The sequence below is a fragment of the Chanodichthys erythropterus genome, chromosome 6, assembly GCF_024489055.1.
Source record: "Chanodichthys erythropterus isolate Z2021 chromosome 6, ASM2448905v1, whole genome shotgun sequence".
NCBI lineage: Eukaryota > Metazoa > Chordata > Actinopteri > Cypriniformes > Xenocyprididae > Chanodichthys > Chanodichthys erythropterus.
Window position 1 is genome coordinate 29,661,198 of NC_090226.1, and position 24,526 is coordinate 29,685,723.

The 24,526-nt window shown below is 37.5% G+C and overlaps 1 protein-coding gene across 2 annotated transcripts in view; it reads right to left on the reverse strand.

The window, feature by feature from the left end:
* Positions 1 to 24,526, reverse strand: part of ptprga (protein tyrosine phosphatase receptor type Ga) — a 308,651-nt gene that overhangs the window by 23,801 nt on the left and 260,324 nt on the right. Inside the window, exons 9-15 of one of the 2 annotated variants that reach the window (XM_067388598.1) lie at positions 19,825 to 20,009; positions 14,804 to 14,912; positions 14,646 to 14,695; positions 12,869 to 13,658; positions 10,167 to 10,298; positions 3,414 to 3,453; positions 2,158 to 2,249 (exon numbers count right to left, since the gene is read on the reverse strand). In XM_067388598.1, the coding sequence (XP_067244699.1) occupies positions 2,158 to 2,249; positions 3,414 to 3,453; positions 10,167 to 10,298; positions 12,869 to 13,658; positions 14,646 to 14,695; positions 14,804 to 14,912; positions 19,825 to 20,009 (1,398 nt within the window). Of the gene's footprint in view, positions 1 to 2,157; positions 2,250 to 3,413; positions 3,454 to 10,165; positions 10,299 to 12,868; positions 13,659 to 14,645; positions 14,696 to 14,803; positions 14,913 to 19,824; positions 20,010 to 24,526 lie in introns of both variants that reach the window. The other variant, XM_067388597.1, reaches the window with a different exon arrangement.

Genomic DNA, 24,526 nt, shown 5'->3' on the forward strand with positions numbered 1-24,526 from the left:
ATTTTTCAGGGCATTGATCAGTCCCTCCAGAAAAACGCAATTATGCGATCGCCTGATTTCATGAACAATCACCCAAAGTCCGCATATTTATGCGGGGGTCGCATTTTTTCAAATACACCGCACTTTCGCCACATAAATTGCCGATTTCAGCAAGCAAAATATATGCGGGGCTAGCATGATTTCATAATCCCTGCATTTTCGTTGCAAAAAAGTCACATATATCTTAGCAGAAAGTTGAAAAATGTTGCGTTTACTTCACACTAGTAAAGCACCATTATTTTCCCCCTATTGCCATGGGAACCTTGTGAAGTTACGTAATTACGCGACGTGAACATCATCTGCGCAAAAGGGATAAAACTATTAATTCGTTCACAAAGCAGTTTCCCGGTGTGTTACATGACAGTGGGGGCAAAATATTTTGCACTCCGTGCAACTGCGTGTTGACGACCACAGATGGTAGTCGACGCTGGAAAACCACTTTCACTTTGCCACCGCCAAGGATGGTTAAAGCAGCAGTGGAAGCAGGCAGGAAGAAGCACACATTTTAAAAAAATATTTTATTTATTCATTTTTATAGAAGTTGTTGGATATTAATAATAATACGTTTATTTTATATAGCGCCTTTCTACAAACTCATATTCCTTTTGTAAAGCTACAGAACTTGTTTGACTCAATGTTTTGTAAGTTTGAGCCATGTGTTAATTAAGGTCTGAAATAAAACAGAATGAGAACTTAAATATTCTGTGATTTAGTATGCTTGCTTATCATAGGAAGTAATAGGAAATTACTCTTTACATTAAAGTAGTAGCCTAGTGAGAACAGGGTGTTGGGGAAATCACCTTTTATTTTGTTCTGTTTTTCATCAAACCGCAGTTTTTGCAAGTTCCCGCAATTTCATCGCATAAAATTGCAAAAATATCCCACATATTCCATTGCATTTTTTAAGAAAACGTGCCACAAAATCAAGCATTTTAGCCCGCAACAATCACAAAAAAATTCAGCGTTTTTCTGGAGGGACTGATTGATGTTGTGGGTGGTTGCCAGGGCTTTGATGGTAGTTGCTGAAAAGTAACGAGTGGTTGCTAAGGTGTTGCTAAATGGTTGCTAGAGCATTGATAGTGTGTCATGGGTAGCTGAAGATGGTTGTCAGGACATTACTATGTGGTTTGCTAAGGTTTTGCTAGCCAATGGGTGCGTTTCCCGAAAGCATCGTTAGTCACCTATGGTCTTAAGTCCCATTGAACTCTATTGGTAGCGACGGAACTTGCAACCATAGTTCGCTTTGGGAAGCACACCCCAGGTTGTTGCTCAGGTGTTACTGGTGGTTGCTAGGGTGTCGCTAGGTGATTTCTGGGGTGTTGTTGGTGGTTGTCAGGCATAACTAGGGTATTCTGGGTGGCTGTTTACTGGCCCAAGTCAAACGAGCCACCCCCAAGTCTATAACACAATTATAATGACTAGATGTGGTATGGGTAGTTCTTTGAATGCAAGTCTATGGGATTTTTACCCATTTTATTGACCACCAGGTAAAAATCATAAGTCTGATCAATTAGAAGAGAAAGTCAAAAGATTTGACATTTCATTCATATCTACAGCACATGGTGTGAGAGGATCCTACTATTAAGGGCAAGGAGTTTGTTCAAATATTAATAGTGCAAGCACCATACAATATGAGAAAACAAACAAAAAACTTATAAAATCAACCACACAGTGGAGCTACACCCTGCATCTCGTGCTTGTGGACACAGCTGGTTTCCTCCCCGTTTCCCAGTAACTGAAATCTTCATTAGAGCCACTTCATGTCAAAATCAATGCAGAAATTGATTTTTAGATTCTACACTAATCACACAGAATAACACTCTGTAGAGAGCACAGAGTTAAGGTCTGTTCCACACAAACACACATATGCTAAGATGACAGCCACAGCTTTGTTCAATCTTGGCACTGTTCAGAATCTTATGTAATCCAACCTTTTACCCATTAAGCAACAGGTACAGCAAAGCAAAGACACACTTGCAAAGTTTTGTATCACCATACTGACATTAGATCACATTAAAGCACCTGGTCTCTATGAATTCTTCCGTATGTAACTGGATTGTGTCTTTACGTCATATCTAAGTGTTCTGAGTGATCTGAGATCTGTTAGAGGACACCTACCTAGGATAGGGATGACTGGGATACTCTCATTGGGCACAACTCTGGGAGAGTTACTGTCCTCAACGTAGAAATGTGCCGTTTGGAAACACCTCCTAAGAAAGAGAGACAAGAAGAGACAGTCAAGTGACATAATGGCCGTTCAGCACTGCTTTAATGTTTCCAGGAGGCGTGGTTTAGGTAACAATCCCCACCACAGTAAACACACATGCTGTTGGGTGTGTATGACAGGATCAAGATGAACTTTGAACCCTCTTCTCAAAGAACAAATCAAACACTTCAAATAGAGATTACAGCCCCACATGTCAATACACATGCCTACTTAAAGAAATAGCTCACAAAAATGAAAATCTCTCATGTGTTTACAGTACAAACCTATATACTATACTGTGGAATGCAAAAGAAGTTATTTTATTGCAAACTGTCCAACCTGTTCTTTTATACTTCTATGTATTTCTATTGTAGTGAATCGCAAGCTTGAACATTCTGCTAAACTTCCCCTTTTGTGTTCCACGTAAGAAAGAAAGTCATAGAGACTTGGAACAATCTGAATGAGTAAATGATAAGAGATCTTTTAACATTTTTATTGTTTTAACAATCTTATTGTCAACTATTCCTCATATTTACACACATATTTAAAGTCAAAGTTGCTGTTTTTATATTAAAATAATTATAAAGGTACATGCCAAAACTCTACACATAAAATAATAAAACATTTTACATTTTCACAAAATTATAATTATAAAAAACATTATTTTAATAATAATTTCATATTTAATAATTATATCATAATGTTTTAATTAAATTAAATATAATTATAATAATGAACAAGACACGTTTTTGTTAGATCATGTGGACAATTTTGTCTGTAAAATATAATCGAGTAAACCCACATACGTTTTTACTTCCAAAATCCACGTGAAACATTTTCTTTCTATGTATTTTCAAACTAAACATCTATAACCAATCTGTATGAAGTCCATTTAGAAAAGAAATAAAACATATTTCAAAGAAACCCAGAATGTCAGGATGAATGATTTGCAGTTGTTTCAAGTTTGAGAGCCGTAAACTGGTTTTACCTCTTTCTTTCACTTTACAAGAGAAGAGATAAGCAGGTCAAAAACAAAATCCATATCCAGTAAAAAGAAACAAACAGAAAGAGAAAGACAGCCAGAGATTAAAAGGTTGTTCTAAAGTTACAAAAACTTGAAGTTTTGGACGTCAACCCGATAAGCCAGCCGGAGTCTCATCTGTCCTACCTGTACTTGATGCACAGCAGAGAACATAAGCTGTTCATCCCTGCAAAGAACGAGGGATTTTAGGAGAGGTGAGCGACCGTAGGCTCCGCATGCTCCCGCCGAGCAAACAGAGCCATGAGTGAGCAAAGTGAGAAAGAGAGAGGGGGTGGAGAGAGGGCTGGTCCTGACGCATCACATGCACAGAGCTTTACACAAGAGCAAGAGCTGCTGGGGTCAGACGTGAACAGTTCACTGATCCCAGATCAGTCTAGAACTGATCTGATAAACCACAGACACCTGCTGCCCTTCCCTCTAGACACACACACACACACCCTTCCAGATGGATAGTCCTTTGTGTCCAACTACTCCATTCTTGTATTAAACTCTTTTTAACTCTTCTTTCTGTCCAAGAGAATGGAGAATACCACAAATAGCCTACAGAAACAAAATGCATCAAAATATGCATTAAGCAAGGCTTAAAATTTGAGCTGGACCAAATTTCTTGTCATCATCCATTAAGAATTGACTTCACAAATTCAGTTAAAAAAATGACCACAAAATCATAAAAGATCAGCTACAGCTAATAGAAGAAAGACTTTCTTCTGTTCAAGCTGATCTTTTATGATTTTGTGGTCATTTTTTTAACTCATAAGCTCAAAAAAAGACAAAAAAAGCACAATAAAATTAGTCCATAAAACTCACTATAGTCTTGTGAAGCCATGCAATAACAAGTTTTGAAAGGTGTTAGGAAAGTTTTGAAAGGTGTTAGAAAAGATCTCTCTGTGTGTTCCTCACAGAAAGCTACTGTATGGCTTTAGGAGACTGTTGGGTAATTTTATAGTGCTTTTTTTGTTGTTGTCTTTTTAGGAGCTTGATGTCCCTGTCGTTGTATGGAAAAGATCAGCATTCTGTAAAATATCTTCATTATTGTTCAAATTATGAATGTCACACACTTTTTGAACAACATGGAAAGTAAGTGACAGAATGTCTATTTCTGTGTGAATTATTCCTTTAAACCCCGCCTAAATTACAATGTAAAAACCAACTCTCCACTGTAAACAATCTTTAGCTAAAGTCCTGGCTTAAGAGAAACCCTCCCTGCATGCACTGTGAAACTGCATGCTCAACAGATCCAGGGCGGTCAGGAAATGCTTCAGGTAATTTGCATATACACAGCTTCAACCAGTCCAACTGGACATTGTGTCAGAGGCTTTTATTTTGTGGTGTAAATGTGACTTCAAATGAACAATCACATTGTTTAACACAATGTTTAAGTCAATGTGTAAGAAAGTGACAGTGTTTTGAGAGCAGCTTTGCTGTACACATATAGGCAGCTACAATCATGAGGTTTCATCAGAGCCTCATCAGTGACTGATTTGGAAACCTCTATAGGCAACAACTCTGTGGACCACAAAAATCCCATTTGATTTATGATGTTAGCATGTTGCCAAGATATCAACACAATACATAAATTTTTTTCCTACTGAATAAAGGTTAATAGAAAGTACTGATTGAAGAAATTGCTTTTACAGTGTAAATCTTTATTCGACTTTCCCTGAGACAGCCACAGTAAGTGTTACATCCTAGTTAATGTTTCCAAGCGGACTTCAGACAACACAACACAACACACACACAGGTTTGGTGTTTTTTTGGGGGGGGGTAATGTCCTCATAAATTATGTTTACATTGTAATACCCATGTCATTATACACATTTGTGTCCTCTTAAACCATGTATACAAGAACACACACACAGACAGAAGGCAAGGTTATCTGATCTGATATAGATTGAGACATCAGCATGTTGTGCTGAGGGTAATCTCAGTCAGTCTACTGAGCAGATTACACTTAAAGACCCTCACACACACACACGCAATAATAGATCATGTCTGTTTTTTTTTAGTGTGTGTGTATTAATTATAGTCCCCTTTATCATGGCTCTGAGTGCTATGACAGATGTATGTTCTCTCTGGAGAGGTTTTGGGCTTGGTCAAGTGTGTTTGCATAAATGTGTGTGTTATCAAGCAGTAGAGCATTTGGCGATGGATACACATATCAAAATATTTCACGACCCCCCACTATTGCATGACCCTTAAGCACCAGAGGAGGGAGCAGATGGCTGTTATTGGCCCAGGGCGGAGAGCCCAGACCTGGGGAGACAGTCCTGGCACAGGCCTGCTCCAGAGCTGTTTGCTAAACTGAGACATGGTGTGATTAGGGTCCCTGAGAGACTTTATCAGCTGTCCACTAGAGAGAAAAGATATCCAGAGAGCCATATGAGTGCAAACGGCCAACCATAAACACACGTTTAACTACCAATTTAGGTAAGGGGCACATAATATAAATATAAACAATCTACACACCTATTACAACCCATTTTTTTTATTAATAATATGAATATCAACATTATTTATATTTCTGTCATGACAACTCTTAGAGAGATTGGTATGGTAATAGAGATTGGCATGGTAATGGATATGGCAGTGTTAATGTATTTGGTCTTGCCAGAATTTATCTGCTACATTGCTGCTGCAGAGCAAGTACAGAGACTTGCTACTGCCAATATATTTGCAGACTTTGCTGTGAGCATGTAAGACATGCTGCTGCACATGTAACATACATGAAATAACCCCCATTGCAGATCTATACAGGTGGAGCTGGGGAAGGTGGAGCGTTTCTGGCGCACTGCAGACTGCTAATAGCAAAAAACTACAAGTATTTGAATGTTGAGCCACAGCTCATTGGCCACTGATGCAACAGCAACAAGTAAGCTGCGCTGTGTAGATAACGATGTGATCACTGCCAAATTGAGTTAAGGACCTTCAGTTCAAGGAGTTAAAAAGTTTCATGACAGAACTTGGCAGGGGCTTTTCCTCTGAGGAAGCAAGGGAGGCAGTGGATGAGAAAATTGGATGAGAAAAGAATCGATATTACAAAAAAATAAAACAATGCAAATATTACAAAATGTGACATTAAAAAAGTGTAAAAGTCACTCGTTTTTATAAAGTAAAACAGTGACACCCTCATGAAGTTAGAGTGAGAGGCTTGCCTACTCTGTCCCCATTGAGTTTTAACAATCTCCCTAAAGTGTGTGATGGGTTTAGTGGGGAGTAATTGAGAATGATTGGGGGAAAGCCACGTGAGAGGGGGCAACACCACACTCCTGCCTTGATCGGATGTATGATTGGATATGATGTGCTTTCTCATTGGCCTGAATGAAGACAATGATGCTGTTAATGGGAAGACTAAATAAAAAGTAAGTAAACAACTCAGCCATTTCACTGCTTTATATAACGTCAAAATCAAACTTGAAATGGCCTGAAAACATGATGACTGCGGGGGTTTTTAGTGAGCAATCAGCATGGTGAAATGATCATGTCTGTGACCAGTGTGTACAAGCTAGATGACCACTGAAAGTAAGTTGACTATTAGAAAGAAAAGCTGAACATTAGTTCACAGGTAATAGACACTATATTGCCAAAAGTTTTGTGACGCCTGCCTTTACGTGCACATGAACTTTAATGACATCACATTCTTAATCCGTAGGGTTTAATATGGAGTTGGCCCACCCTTTGCAGCTATTACAGCTTCAACTCTTCTGGGAAGGCTTTCCACAAGGTTCAGGAGTGTGTTTATGGGAATTTTTGACCATTCTTCTAGAAGTGTATTTGTGAGGTCAGGTCAGTGATGTTGGACGAGAAGGTCTGGCTCACAGTCTCCACTCTAATTCATCCCAAAGGTGTTCTGTAGGGTTGAGGTCAGGACTCTGCGCAGGCCAGTCAAGTTCCTCCACACCAAACTCGCTCATCCATGTCTTTATGGACCTTGCTTTGTGCACTGGTGCGCAGTCATGTTGGAACAGGAAGGGGCCATCCCCAAACTGTTCCCACAAGGTTGGGAGCATGAAATTGTCCAAAATGTCTTGGTATGCTGAAGCATTAAGAGTTCCTTTCACTGGAACTAAGGGGCCAAGCCCAACCCCTGAAAAACAACCCCACACCATAACCCCCTCCACCAAACTTTACACTTGACACAATGCAGTCAGGCAAGTACCGTTTTCCTGGCAACCACCAAACCCAGACTCGTCCATCGGATTGCCAGACAGAGAAGCGTAATTCGTCACTCCAGAGATCACTTCTCCACTGCTCTAGAGTCCAGTAGCGACGTGCTTTACACCACTGCATCCAATGCTTTGCATTGCACTTGGTGATGTAAGGCTTGGATGCAGCTGCTCGGCCATGGAAACCCGTTTCATTAAGCTCTCTACACACTGTTCTTGAGCTAGGAAGTTTGAAGTTTGGAGGTCTGTAGCTATTGACTCTGCAGAAAGTTGGTGACTTCTGTGCACAGCATGCGCTGACCCCGCTCTGTGATTAAACGTGGCCTACCACTTCATGGCTGAGTTGCTGTTGTTCCCAATTGCTTCCACTTTGTTATGATACCACTAACAGTTGACTGTGGAATATTTAGTTGTGAGGATATTTCACGAATGGACTTATAATGGACTTATGAATTCACTGAGCTCCTGAGAGTGACCCATTCTTTCACAAATGTTTGTAGAAGCAGTCTGCATGCCTAGGTGCTTGATTTTATACACCTGTGGCCATGGAAATGATTGGAAAACTTGAATTCAATGATTTGGAGGGGTGCCCCAATACTTTTGGCAATATAGTGTATATTGTTTAAATTTTGGACTGAATGTAAAACTGTGTAAAAATATTAACTTGATGAAATTTATACTTGGTTTTATAAATAAAAAGCATTACATTGTTCTTGCAAAAAATACAAAATACAATACAAAATAGAATGTTATGTTTGGTCTCTTTTTATGTATATTATTTAACCAGGAAAATTAAGAATAATGGACATAAATTTCCATTTGATATGCAGTATATATAAAAAAAGAGTACTTAGCCTCCTCATTTTAAAACACCATCGCACATCACTGGAACTTGGTATATATAATTTACAGAATCTATATATACATTTATTTCAAAGTAATGCAAATATAAATTCTCTCTCTCTCTCTCTCTCTCTATATATATATGTATATATATATATATATATATATATATATATAATTTTTTTATTAATAATATCAACATTAATGCATTACATTGATCAAAAATGTTACAAAAAATCAATTTCAAGTTGTAGAATTATTTCTCTTTATATATATATATATAAAGAGAAATAATTCTACAACTTGAAATTGATTTTTTTGTAACATTTTTGATCAATGTAATGCATCCGTAATAGAATTATTCATTTTCTTACCATTTGAACATTTTCAGGTCATTAAGAAAATTCATATTTTTATAAATCAAGAATACAACATTTCAAGTCATAGAATGATTTCTGAAAGATCATGTGACCCTGAATACTGGAGTAATGATGCTGAAAATTCAGCTTTACATTACAGAAATAAATTACATTTTAAAATATATTTAAATCGAAAACAGTCATCCTAAAGGGATAGTTCACCCAAAAATGAAAATGATCCCATGATTTACTCACCCTCAAGCCATCCTAGGTGTATATGACTGTCTTCTTTCAGACAAAGACAATCAGATATATATTTAAAAATATCTTTAGTCCTCAGAGTTTTATAATGGTTGTGAATGTCTGGACAAATTCTGAAGACAAAAAAAATGCATCCATCCATGAAGAAAATGAATCCATATGACTCCAGGGGGTTAATAAAGGCCTTCTGAAGCAAATCGATGCATTTGTGTAAGACAACTATCCTTATTTAAAACTCTATAAAGTAAAATAAAGAGTTTCCGGTGCGACAGCCGTATGCATTCGACGTACATCCAAAAAGCGCTAACTTCCACGACATAGTACACAATGACATGACACGTAAGATTTAAATAAGGATACTGCCTTACACAAACGCATCGATTCACAAATGCAGGCCTTCATTTTTTTTATGGATGGATTTTTGCCTTCAGAATTTGGGCTATCATTCACAACTATTATAAACCTTGGAGGACTAAGGATATTTTTAAATACATCTCTGATTGTGTTCGTCTGAAAGAAGATAGTCATATACACTTAGGATGGCTTGAGGGTGAATAAATCATGGGATTTTTTTTCTTTTTTGGGTGAACTATCCTTTTAAACTATAATACTATATGTCACAATATTACTGGTTTTACTGTACGTTTGCAGCCTACTATATTTTTACTGTATAAATATAGCCTTAGTGAACATAAGAGACTCCAAATGTTTGAACTATAGTGTACACACTGCAACATATATGTTGTTTGAAGCCACATTCACTCAGTCTCAGGTGTGACCATGGCAACAGGGCCTTGGCAGCCATTTCCGTAGCACCTCCATCACTTCGGAGATGCCTGAGGGAAGAGTACGGCCTCTCTCCATCTTACTTACCGTCACCAGAGACACATCACCCACACTTTCTACAGGCTCGACACAAACACTCCTAACTGGTTTTTATTCCACCCCTCGGGGCCCAGGGGACACCAGGGGCCCCAGAGTGATAAACTACCAGCTACAGGATCCAAATGGACACAAACACACACAGATGTACACGGAAATACACATGGTAGCCAAGCTCTAAAGCAATAAAACAGATGAAGTGTTTAAGAGCGTCACATCAGGGTAAAGCCCTCCGTCTGTGTGACTCTCCATGATTCAATCACAGAATCAGTTGTGTATCTATCAAAGAGTTGCTCAGGAAATCAGTGATTCGTTCAGAGAGTCAGTGTGACTCCTATAGTCAGTTTGTCAGTGTGGATCAGTGTCTCACCTCCAGTAAACGAGGACGGCCAGCAGCAGAATGAGGCAGAGGAAGGTGAGCGCCGACACCACCACCAGAGGAATAATCCACTCCATCCTTCCTGAACCAGGCACAGGGTGCATGCTGGAGACTAGAGTACGCTCTGAAACAAACACACACACACACACACACACACACACACACACACACACACACGTTACTATGAACACACCATACATACGGCAAACAGAGGCTCTGTTTAAAAACCATATTGAGCTGAAACCCCCACACAGCATTTCTGGGCATCTTCAGCACATTCAAATATTAAAATCTAAAAAAAAAAAACAATAGCACATGCTAATGTTTAGTGAGCAGGGATGATATGAAGCTGATATAGATGTAAATCTGTGCATCATATAATCAATTACAGACATAATAATAATAAAAAAAAACATTTGTATTAATATTAAGATCAAAATTATTATTGTTATTACTACTAGTAATGATAATTGTAATGTTTATGTTCTGTTTTTGGTTTTGTTTACATTCTGTTCCCTAGTTAGTCTCCATGGTTGTTCATTTATTCCTGCATCTGTTCTGTTTTACGTTGATTAGTTCTCCCTGTGTACTTAAACCCTCAGTTCTGTCTGTTCATTCTTCAGTGTCATCTGTTTACCGTGGTTATGGTATTTTGCCTATTCCTGTAATCTCCTGAGTATTTCCCAGTTGGATTTAAAATTAAAGACTGTCTTCGTGTGCATCAATACAGCCACCATGTATCTGTGACAATAATTATTTATAAATAATAATAATAATAATAATAATACAAGTAAAATCATGTATTCAATTGATTTAGATCAACAAATTGCTGAAATTCAGTAAAAACACTTCACACAATACTTACTCAACATTCAAAATAAATGCAAAAATACATAAGAATATAATAACTATTACTATTATTATTAATATCAATATTATTATTAAAATTGCTGTGATTTAATGATACAATTACATGATAAAATTATTCAAAATATTAGATAAAATAGATAATTAGAAAATATTCAAATTAGATTAAACATATACTGACCATTAAAAATAAGTGTTCATAAAACATTATAACAAAATAAATGCAACAATACTTCAAATTATTGTAAAATATAGTTCTGGGCACCATAATTTTGCCAAGTAAAATGTGTTACTAGATTTACTAGATAATAGATAACTAGTTACTAGATCATTTATTTTGAATAATCCTAGAACAAACATCAGTCAAAGGTTGTCCTAATCCTGACCATAAAGTTCAGAGAGAAATCACACCTGCATGTGATTTTCAATCGATCCTGAAGAACCTGATTAGCTGGTTCAGGTGTGACTGATTAGAGCTGAACTCTGCAGGACAGTGGCTCTCCAGGAGCAGGGTTGAAGACCTCTGCCCTAACCCCTTCCCTAAAACCTGATTGGTTGCTCTAACTGCTGTTCACGTCCCACTTGGCAAGATCACAGTCATCTTACCAGTCCACAACTACCACACACACACACTCACTAACTAACTAACATACCAAACAGTCCCAAACTGGCAGTGGAAACCACAGACTCAGATCCCGACAGTAAGAACAGAGAGATCAGGAAACCTGCAGCTCCCCTCGGGTGGTCCAGAGATGCATGCTGCTAACTAATCCATGCTGCTATCCCATAATGCTACAGCTTCACCGCGGTCAGACACAGACCCGCAGTCACGCAAGGAAGAGCTCTCAGAAATGATCTCAAACTCCAGACCTCGCTGACACACACACACACAGACACGCATGCACACACACACACACACACACACACACACACACACACACACACACACACACACACACACACACACACACACACACACACACACACACACACACACACACACACACACACACACACACACACACACACACACAGATGAACATAACTCCAGTGCCATAGAGCTAAATATGGAGTTTCTCTCTTTCTTGTTTTTTTTTTTTTTTTTTTTTTTTTACTCCCTGCAGCTGAAAATGTTTTCTGCTTCTCATCCTCTCTGGACCGGAAAACTAGGCCAACCCTCTGCCTCCGAAACAAACACGGGACGGAAAGAAAGATGGTAGGATGAGAAGAGCGGGGATAAAGAAGAGGGTGAAACAAAGAGAAATGGTGGAAGATGGGAAATAAAGAAAGAAATGAGAGTGGGAGAGTGAGATGAAACTATCATTTCACAGGGGACACACAAACAGAACCTCAAAACACAAGAACTCAATTTTTAGTGAGAAAAAAAAGGGTATGAATAAGAATTTAACATTTCCTGCACATGTAAAACTTGCTAGGATGATGTGGGAGGTTGCCAAAGTGTTACTATGCTGTTGCTAGGGTGATATGGATGGCGGGTCCAAGACAGAAGAGTCCACCTCCAGGTCTCTGGATATGACTTATAGGTTCCTCATTCAAAGTAAAATGTCATTATTCCAAACTACTTAATAAGGTTTTCTTTTCATATATATAAATTACAATAACCCTTCTCAATTAACTTTTGTATACATTCTATAAAAAATCCTTAGCAATTGGAAATAATGAAAGTCATGGGGCCTTTGAATATTGTTGTGGACAACCGGGGGCCTTGGATTTAAAAAGGTTGAGATACAAATGCAAAAAAAAAAAAAGAAAGAAAGAAAGAAAGAAAGAAAGAAGAAGAAAAAATGTTTAAAAATAGTTTCTAACCTGTATGTATAGAGAAAGGTGGCAGGTGGTTGCGGTCTCCTCTGCTGGGTTTGCTGGTCTGAGCCATGTTGTCTGGGGGCTCTATTACTGCCGTCACATTATCATCATCCTCTGGCTCTCCGGTCGGCAGCACCTGCGTGTCCTCTTCCTCTGTTCTGTGTGTGTTTTTCTCCACGTCATCCTCGAGGACACTAGATGGCACTGTGCTGTTTTCTGCCTTCCTGCGTCTTCCTTTCTCTTTGGCTGTTGAATCTGGCGCTTCTGTGGGCGGGTCTTTCGTCACGGAGCTGTTCGTCTGCTTTTCGACATTGTCTGGAACTTTGCTGTCTTTACCCTCGGCACCTTTCTCCTCATCCTCTTCCTCTTCTTCTTCTCCGTTCTTTTCTCCGTCCTCATCCTCACCCTTCCCTCCCTTATCCCCTCCATCTTCAGATCTATCGCTCTCTGTGGTGGCGTCTGCGTCGGAGGCCGGCGAGGAAGTCGGTTCTGTGGTGGTCACCATAGGTTTGGCTGGGGTCTGGCGGGTGGAGGCAGAGGCAGGGGTCGAGGGAGGAGGCCTGGTGGGCCAAACCGAACTGGGGAAGGAGGAGATGACCCCTCCACTGAAACCCAGCCCTGCCAGGAGGGTGCTGGTCACCACGGACGCTACCGTTGCTTGGCTGCCGCTGGAAGAGGGGCCGATCCCAGTAGCCATTGAAACGAAAGAGAACGGAAGACCGGAGGATGTCCAGGTGGAGGAACCGGAGCTGATCGGTGCCATGTCTGCTGAGGATGCTGGGGAAACAGTTGGCTAAAGGCAGAAAAAAAACCCCACTTTATTTACCTCGGCGTTGATTCTAAAAGATGAAATCTGTGCACATCTTGTGAGGTCTCATCAAATTTATAGTTTATAATTTATTTTAGAAAATAAAAATTCAGTTTTTCAAACATGGTAATTATAGATTTCTATATTTTCTAAAATAAATAATAAATTAAACAAATTAAATTCAAAATTATATATACATTATTTTAGAAAAAAAAAAAAATCAGTTTTTAAAACATGATAATTATACATATATATTTCTATATTTTCCAAAATAAATAATGATAATAAATAATAATAAAACAATATTTTATAAGTTATAAAACAAAAATGAGTATATATTTAAATCATGTATTTATTGTATAAATATATATCTGTACTTTCTAATATATATATTACTATTATTATAATTATTGTAAATTATTATCATTTATTTATAGTTATATTATACTTATTTATAGTTATATTATTTCATTTTAATAAATAAAAAACATAAAATCTGTGCACATCATGTGATCAAAATAGAATCATTTCCATGCATAACTCTGGATTTGCATTGAGTTCAGAATATATATATATATATATATATATATATATATATATATATATATATATATATATATATATATATATATATATATATATACACTTCTGCTATAAATACTTCTATATTTTCTATAATTTTGATAATAATATAGAAAATATAAATATATGTATAAAAAATAATTTGTTATTATGCATAACTCTGGATTTGCACTGAGTTCAGGAAATAAATAAACAAACAAATAAATAAATTATTATTTTATTAATATACTTCTATTTTTCTATATTATTATCAAAATTATTATAAATTATTCTTCTATACATTATTATTATTATACAAGAAATAAAAATTAAATATTCAGGTTTATTTTATTTGCCATTGCAAAGAGTAAAGAAACAGTGCTTCCACCTGCTGGACAGATGTAAACTTACCATCCCAGTTTTGACTATTCTTGTGCCCTCAAATATCCTGGTGGTGTTGGCTACCGTAACACAGAAGATAAATAGAAATGAGATGGAACACGCTTAAAAACCACAACCAAAATATCATTGATAAAAGGCTTTTTGTGTGTGCACATGTAGCTCTGTACCTCTGAAGAGCATGCTCTGGCTGAAGTCACTGCGCTTGTCATTCAAACACACCGCCTGGACGCGGAACAGGTACAGCACATCTGGTGACACCGGCGTGATGACAGCCTCCTTAAATACACACACACAGACACAATGTTACATATACAGTAAATATACGTCAGGATTTCACATGAAAAGTCAGTCTGTGACGCGGAGGTGTGTTATCACCTGACGTGTCCAGTCAAAACACACTCGCATACACTTTGAAGTGTGACCTCTCCTGACAGAGGTCTGGAGGATGAAGGTGAGCAGCTTGTTCTCCTCTCCTTCACTCGACGGCAACACCTTTCTTCTCAAGTCATTAGCATTGAAAATAGACAGTCTCTATCAGTCTCTCCCTCACATAACATTCATTACCACCTAAAGCACCTCTGAGCTGCTCAGCTGGGACACAAAGACAGTGGAATTCAGAGAGTGATGCACTGATTTATTTTTAAAGGCTGTTTATATAATGTACGCCTTTATCAATAAATTATGCAATATTGTTAGAATCTCTCTGAGAACAGTAAAACACAGTACACTTTAGATCAGTGTCTACTGAATATATGTCTACTCAATATAAAATGTAATGTTTAATGAAATTAAATGATGTAATATTAAAGTAGTTTCTTTATTAGCGGGGTTTGCTTATTACTATTGTTCATACCCAGCTTTAGGGATCTGAACAAACCCCTAATCCTAAATATTACACTTCACTGAATGACTTATCCAGTGCTGTTTGTGCTACAGATACGAATGATACTTCAAATCATGCAGCTTACTGAAAAGAGGTGTGCTTTAATTTTAAGTGAACTGACGTCTTGTGGATAATGAACATCTTCGCAATTGAAAGGCAATGCATTAAAAAACAATGCAGCAACCTACCTTAATGTAAATATTTACTCATTATACTTTTTTATATCTTCTATTGATCAGTTACACACCACTTTCATAGTCTGTCTGAGCAATCCAAAAATACTGTGTATAGTGAAAGCTGTATAACTGTTTATTAACTGATCAAAAGTGACAGTTTAATGAGATTAAGTGACAGTATAATGTTACATAAGAAATGTTTCTCGAGCAGCAAATATTAGTGATGTAATGATTATGATTACTGTATGATTACTAAAGGATCATGTGACCCTGAAGACTGGATTAATGATTCTGAAAATTCATCTTTACCATCACAGGAATAAATTAAATGTTAAAATATATTAAAGAAGATAGGTATTTTAAATTTTAATAATATTTCACTTTTTTTATTGTATTTTTATCAAATAAATGCAACCTTGGTGAGCAGAAGAGATTTCTGTCAAAAACATGATACTTAAAGGCACAATATGTAATTTTTCGCCACTAGAGGTCGCATATTCGAAACAAAGGCGTAGCTTAATGATACCGAGACTGAGCCCGGAATCATGGGAGGTGTTGTCTTTACCTCACAGCCGGTGGAAAAGAATCTGATGGGAATCGGGCAGAAATCATGTTCATGGATGAGATTATTAACGTTACTGTAGTATGAAGCGGAGCAGAGCCGAGTGCTGTGGGAGCTGAACGAGGCCGCTGGAGAGATTGCTAATGAGAGACGAGCGCGACACACGTCTCGAGAGCAGCGGGACTTTTATTATGCCACAGTCGCCGCTTCTGCTTCTTCTGGTCAAGCATATGTGGGGTAACACAGCACTGTTTATCATATTAGTTACATTTGAGTGTGTTGAAAGTAATGTTATAACGTTACTCCGAGCGTTCGCTTGACGGCTGCTGTGAGACACTTGTTGCACAATGTAATAAGCTAAATCAATATTAGGATATCATATTAATATAATCAAGAAAACGAGATTCAAACAATAAGACTAAACGTGTTGAGCTATATAACACTTAGATAATTTAAGTACACAAGTCAACAAAATATATAACACCGTTCTAGTGGTTTTTGGATATTTTAATTAAAAATCTTACAGATTGTGCTTTTAATCTTAACAAACAAATTATGTGTACAATGAAGGACAAGATAATAAATCAGCTCCACTGAAACTGTAAGTGCAATGAATAAAGACTGTATTTGTAATCACAGGGTGCTTACTGGTCTAAAAGAAAAGAGCTCAATTTAAATATTTTAAAATGAGTTCAAAGGAGCTAGGAGTACTTTACTCGTATTGGTAGCTGAAACACATTAGTAAAAATATTTTTAAAAAATAATAATAAATTGGCAGTGCATACAGTATGTAAACTAGGGCTTCAGCACACTTGACAAACAAATCTACTTCGGCAGTCAGGTATGTGCCCGTTTTAACTACATTTCCTTCATTGGTGCCTGTTTGAACCTCACGCAGGCAGCCTCATTTCATCTCTGAGAAATGGAGATTCAATACAATTCTAAGTGTATGAGCAATAGCCATTATCATAACTCACTTCACCTCCCCGGGGTCTGCTGAAAAGTGCCGTGGGCTTGAGGGATTTGTAAATCTCGCGCTAAGTAAATGGCGTCAGTTCCTCTCCACACCAACACCTTTCTGATTTATGCGAGTTCATTCTGTAAAGGACCCCGACTCAAATATTATCGATGGTGTTGGGTTATTATAAATGAAAAGGAGTAAAATCTGTTTCTCTATTGATCTGGGAAGCAGTCCCTTAAAAAATCAAGTCGGCCGCTAATTTGACCCAGATAGCAGCATCTTGGGACGAGAGAGGAAATAAAAATGGAAATGAAGAACTTAAAAGAAAAGGAAGAGGGAGGAACAAGGAAAAAAGAGGAATTTGGGAAAAGGAGGGAATGGGGCGGCTCTGATGATGTTCCGTAATGGGATGCAATGCAATTTTCAAATTGCACACTGTAATGTTTGGGAACAAAAATGACTTCTTTCTACTGTTTTGTCGCCTCACAACCCCCTACAGACTAGAGAATCAGAAATCTCAGCCTGTTATAAATGTCACACCCCACTGAGTGTGCTTGATAGAAAGTCAAGAGAAATGAGACAAAAATACATCTCTACCTCTTAAACAGTTTTAGTGCATTAGTATTTTCAAATGGTGGGCCTCAAGGTCAGCGTCTACCACTGCGGCCCCCTGCTGACGACCTAAAATACAGCCTTTATTCACAGTCACACTCACTGCGCTTCTGCAAACATGGATCTGTGGGCTCTAGCGGAGGAGAGATTACTGGATATTATCGATGAGCTGAGGGTTTACAGACATAATATCAACATCCTCACATTCCAGACTTTAACAGCCAGTTTGTTTTCCAAAAACAGTCTGCCACAAATCTGAAACCTGAAATGATGATTGCTTAAAGACAAGCAGAAATCAAAGTGAACAATGTTTACCTTTTAAATAAATTAGAAAAATGTATTACAGTTTTTTACAGACGCTAGGACACATTTCTCAATACTTAGGTCACTTTTGCAAAACTCTTCACACAGTGAGCACAACAGAAGTCTATGTGGGCTAAACTGAGGATCAATTATCATTGCTTTGACACAAAATGCATTCAATGACTACATCTCTCAAATTTCATGAATTCTTTTCTCACTCAGACACAACAACTGCCAAAACTCTTTGTACATACAGGCCAATTTGCACATGCTTACATACTGTTTTCAAAACTGTTAAACTTATGTTCAAAACAATAACATAATACAAAACTCAATAAGACAGCAATTTGCTATATTCCTACAGTAATATTTTAATAAAATATATTTTAAATCTTAAAATTAAAATGCTATAAAATCAATTGAATTGTATCTGTATCAGTGGATGGTGTGTATACAAATTCTTGTATTTTGGAATTACTCAGTGCAAAAAAATAAAAATAAATAAACGACATAAAATATTGACGAATTCTGCATCATGTCTGATTCATTCCAGTAACATATATTGCAGTGAATTATAAACAGAGATGTGTCCTTGTTTTACACAAGAAAACATTGTATAATGCTACATGTTGTTAGTGTTTTTTAGGTCATTGTTTTGTGGGTGACAAAGTGTGTTTATCGGCTGTCAACCTTTGCTAGTGTTCTGAAAGAATAAGTTGATTTGAGACCTGAATGAAGTGTTTTGGTAGTTGTAGTGTATTTTGAATGTGAAATGAACTGCTTTGCCAAGATGAAAGTTGGTTATGAGAACTGTGTGAAGAGTTTTGCAAAAGTGACCTAAGTATTGAGAAATGTGTCCTAGCGTCTGTAAAAAACTGTAAAATTGAACGAACATATATTAGGAAAGTATAATCCTATGTTATTTCTTTCTGAAAATTCAGTTTAACTAGGACGTATGTCACATTAACGATGCTTATTTAATCATTTGCTGGGTTTAGTGTGAGTTATTGTGGTATAAATGAAAAAAAAAAAGCACACAGAATCCCTAAACAATATTGTTTTCCACTAAATATTCAGTTTATCTAGGAAATATGTTGCTTTATGGAAGCAAAGCACGTTGTGAATGCTATATCATGCTGTCTCTAAAGTATAAGCAGGATATTTGATCACTTTTGAGAGATATTGTCAATTATAAAGCAATTATAAAGCCACGTCATCACGTGACTTTGGCACTCCGAACCACTGATTCGACACAAAAGATTCATAACGCTCCAAAGTTTTTTGAAATCTGCTATCACTATATAAAAATATTCTTGTCGCTTTATAATATTAATATTGAACCGCTGTACTCACATGAACTGATTTAAATATGTTTTTAGTACATTAATGGATCTTGAGAAAGGAAGTGTCATTGCTGGCTATGCAGGCCTCACTGGAATTCATTGGATTTCATCAAAAATATCTTAATTTTAAATTAACAAAGGTCTTACAGGTGTGGAACGGCATGAGGGTGAGTAATAAATGACATTATTTTCATTTTTGGGTGAACTAACCCTTTAACTCATAAATATTACGGAAGTCAATATGTATGCTATTCCATGTATATCTTAATGAATAAATGATATTTTGTAGGGATTATTGTGAGATATTGTGAATGACCATTACACACACAAAAACATTCAACTCCTCACCAGTTTCTGATCACTCCCTTTGACGTACGTCTCCTCGTATGACTCATCGTTTCTGGTCCAGCTGTAGGAAATGAGGTAGCTGATGATAGGCGGATCGTAGGTGATCTCCGGACGGGACCATCGGACGACTAATGCAGTCTTGTTAGTGTGCTGGACGTTCATGTTGATCGGGGCACTGCTGCATGCTGCGTGAAAGACGAAAAGAACAAAAGTGTGTGTTTAGCTCTTTGCCACCACTCTAACCTTGAGCTCCACTGGTGCCCTTAGATCCCACAGCCACTAGATGGCTCTGTTACACTACTGACTACATATACTTGGCTTTCACGTGTCCTGAATTGTGTCATGCCCTCTGTAAACACCAGCAGCATCCAAGTTGCTGTTAATCTCCCCAGCAGAAGGTGTTTAATCACCGAACGTGCCACAGTTTCTGGCGGCTAACGGTGCGCGTAGGGGTGAGCTTCTATTCGCAGAGAAATCTGACAGAAGAAGCCCTAAATTTTCTTTAGTTCTGGTTTTCCTAAAATGCATGCACACATTTGCAACACAGACAAGCGCACACCTCCGCACGCTCAAATCACTCCCTCCCACAGCCACAGGGGAGCCATTACATCCAAAACAATGCTAATTAAACTAATTCTACCATCACTCCTCTCGCCGAAGCCTCTATTAGCTCTAATCATGAGAGAAGTAATAGTGACTACAGTCGTAATCATACTGCAAAAAGACTGACTTTCACACAGATGGCATGCATTGGTGATTATAGCACACAAACATGACTTTGACCTTTAAGGATGGACGCTTGTCCTTTAACACTCTGAGGTCTGACGGTATCGCCGGCGATACCACCGTGGTTTTTTTCTTATCAGTGTGAAAGAGACTCAAAATACTCCGTCAATGTTGCACATACAATTAAGAGTTATACACCATTTTAATCTGTGGAATATATTCTTTCATTTGTGTACACTCAGAGTAAAAACAGAATTTTGTGCTTTTTGTAAAATAAAGAAAACTAACATGATGCGTGATTTCTCCTCTCCCTCTGAACGAACTCCAATCTGATAGTTCTCAGAAAATGAACTGTAACTTAGTGAATACTAATGACAAAAAAATTACACTTATGTCTAAAAAAACGTTAAGATGTCAGGTTTTAAATCATGTAAGTCAAATCGAAAACAAACCTTCTTTGTTTATGTAATCTGTATGAAAAGAGAGCCATGTCAGAAATCCGTGATTCAGCTCATTATCTGCTAATGCGGCCACGCCCACGGAGCCAGCGCTATTCAGACGCTAATTCAGTCAATACATGCATTTATTATCTCAATCGTGTATTTATTGTCTTGAAAAGTGTTTATCTGGATGTAAAAGTCATGGTTAGCGATCTCTAGAAGACATGCAGTTACTTCCTGTTTACTTGTCTTCTACAGATGAAGTTTAGATGAGTTTTTGTTTCTTTAGCGCCCTCCTGCTGCTGTATGTATTGGAAACTCCATTCATGGAATAGCCTCTTCTTCTTTTAGATGAATTTGTGGACTAAAATGCACAGAGCGCCCTCCGACTTCAAGGATGAATTGAAAACACCAGCGCTCATAGTAATGACAGTGAATATTAAATAAAAATAACTCCTCTGTATAGAAAATTGACATAAGCATATGAGAATCCAATATTTCTCCAAATGTGCATGCTTTTAAACTAAAAGCCTATATTCAGACTCTTTGCATCACAGAAATACATTATATTTTAAAGTATAATATAAAACCATTACTTTATATTGTAATAATATTTTTCTGTATGTTTCATATATCATAATGAGCTTGAGACATCACAGAAGGTTTTTTTTCACAGCCTACCTGACTGAAATGCCTCATTAATATGCAAGTCATTTCAGCTCATTACTATCCAATTCTTTTGTCTTCTCAGGTGAGAATGGCCCATTTTCAGTGGTGATTCACGCCTCCTTGCATACTGTGTTTCTTGGCAAAAAGTGTCTTACAAAAACTAAATCAATATATTGTTAAATATGAAGGAGTAGGCAGCATAATTTTTACATAATTTTGAAGCAAAAACTCTAGTCTACAACCTCCAATACCCTAAAGTCTTATGAACACAGATTTATTATACTTTTTTTGGCCTTATTTCAGTGACTTAAGTTTTTTGTTTTTTCAACAACCACGCATAAATGTTATTCCTTCAAAAACACAAACATGTACATACATGTTCCTCACATATTATTGTAGCCTAGTTTGTGCTGAATACAGTGTAATGACACTTTTTCCATTAATATGTTTATGAACAACTGAAAAAAGCACAAATGTCAGGGCATGTCAAAAGTTCTCCAGGCCCCAAATCAGCCTCAGACTCCAGAGGGTTAAATAAGACTTCATAGACATTTCAACAGCCTGCTCTGGTAAGAGTTTATAGGAGAATTCACGAGTTCACACTTACAAATAAGTCAGGTAAATTAATTGGTAAACGTATTTGGCGCGCTGTCCGGGGAGAGGGCTCCGAGCTTGGTGATGTGCCCCCACCCCCCCTTTTAGATTATATGAAGTAACACAGAGAGTGTGAGGAGACAGGGTGGTGGAGGGATTCTGGAAACTGTCGAGGATCCTTGGGTGAGTTTGACTGTGATTATATACTGAACTCATGCCGATTGGGAAGATACATTGATTACAGATTGTTTTAGATGACATAATGATTAAGATGACGTAATGATAGGGTAGCTTATTTGACTTGTTCCTCCCGAACAACGTTAATAAAACATCATTTATGTTCAAAAGCTCATAAACATACTAATTTGCATACTATTCATCCTAAATGGTATTCAAGATTAAAATCAGTGGGTCTCAAATCATGGTATATCGAATACAATATACACAAGGTGTCCAGGTGGTATTATTAATACTGTCCACAACTCATTGCACAGTTTTTTATTTTTATTTTAATTCATAGACCTAAAATGTAAACCATAATTAATTGTAACCATAAACGCAAACAATGTGTAAAAAAAAAAAAAAAAAAAAAAAAAGTCCTTCAACCTGCATAGTGCTTTACTACTTACACAAACATACTCCGGTACACAAAGTACTGCACCACTGTTTGTTTCTGACACCTTGTTGTCACAGAGAAGAAAGGAAGTCCAACAGTATTGACATGTAAATCTCATTTTCAAATAGCCGTTCGCAAAATTTCTGCGTCTAATTTTCACACCGAATGTTCGTGTTGGTGTGAACAGGCCTTTAAATCACCAACATTGCAGGAACCATTTCCTGTAACCTTCTCAGCTACTAAATACTGAAAGTACAAGAGTGTCTGGCCAACAGCAGTTGAGAGCATAGCCTTTCAAAGAATACCGTTTGCTAGGATGCATGACACACGCACCCAAGAAAGTTTCATCTTTGTCCAATGTCTGCACTATTTTGCTCCAGAAGTAATGACTGATAAAAATGTCTTTGTACTCATTAAAACTAGAGTCGTGAGTATCTTTTAACCCACTCACACATGCTCATCAACATTGGCATCAATTGTTATTGCATCTCCAGTATTTTATTATAGTTCTGTCTCTTCCATTTCAACTGTGAAACAAGAGGCTGGGCCAGTGCTTTTTAAAAAGCTAAATAGTGCAAACAATTCAATGTGCATGTGCGAGCTGAACGTACGAATTATGCACAATACTCAAATCCTAGCGTACACGTAAAAATCTAAGTATACTTTGGGATTTATTAGCAATGTACATCCATTTATCACTGAACAGGAACATAGAACATAGAAAAGTTTAAATAGGCTAAACACTAGGGGTGTGGCAAGACAGTTAATGAGACGAGACACAAGACGAGATTTTTACACCGTATTTTTAAGAAATCCTGAATGACGAAATACGTGACTAGAAAAATAGTCTGCAGGTGCATTTGAAATGTTTTAACTAATTATCTTTCATTCTACGTTCTGTGTATGAATTATCATAAGCAGTAAAAGACAACAATACTCAAGCACTGTAAAAGGTTTTGCCACACACTAACTGGCCAGTCAACTGACTGGCTTCTATCCTGTATGATTTCATATGAGTACTTTTGACCCCCTAACTGAACTCCTTTCCACAAATTGATCATAGAAATAAAAACAGTATATATAAAAATGAATAACACAGTTATTTCTTAGCCTTAAAGGGTTAGTTCACCCAAAAATGAAAATGACGTCATTAATGACTCACCCTCATGTCGTTCCAAACCCGTAATCATCTTCGGAACACAGTTTAAGATATTTTAGATTTAGTCCGAGAGCTCTCTGTCCCTTCATGGAAAATGTAGGTACGGAAACTGTCCATGTCCAGAAAGGTAATTAAAACATCATCAAAGTAGTCCATGTGACATCAGAGGGCCAGTTTGTTGAAGCATCTAAAATACATTTTGGTCCAAAAATAACAAAAACCACGACTTTATTCAGCATTGTCTTCTCTTTCCGGAATCCTTTCCATTGAACTGCTTCCATTGAATCCTTTCATCTGTCGGCGTTGGTAATGCACTTTTACGTCGCCGTGGTTGTTTTTGGTGACTAGGACATCCGCAACATTTTGAAGCATCGAAAAACAAAAACTACGACTTTATTCAGCATTGTATTCTCTTCCGGGTCTGTTGTCAATCCGCGTTCACGACTCCGCGTTCAGGCATCCAGCTTATTGGTGCATTACCGCCCCCCTTCTGCTCCG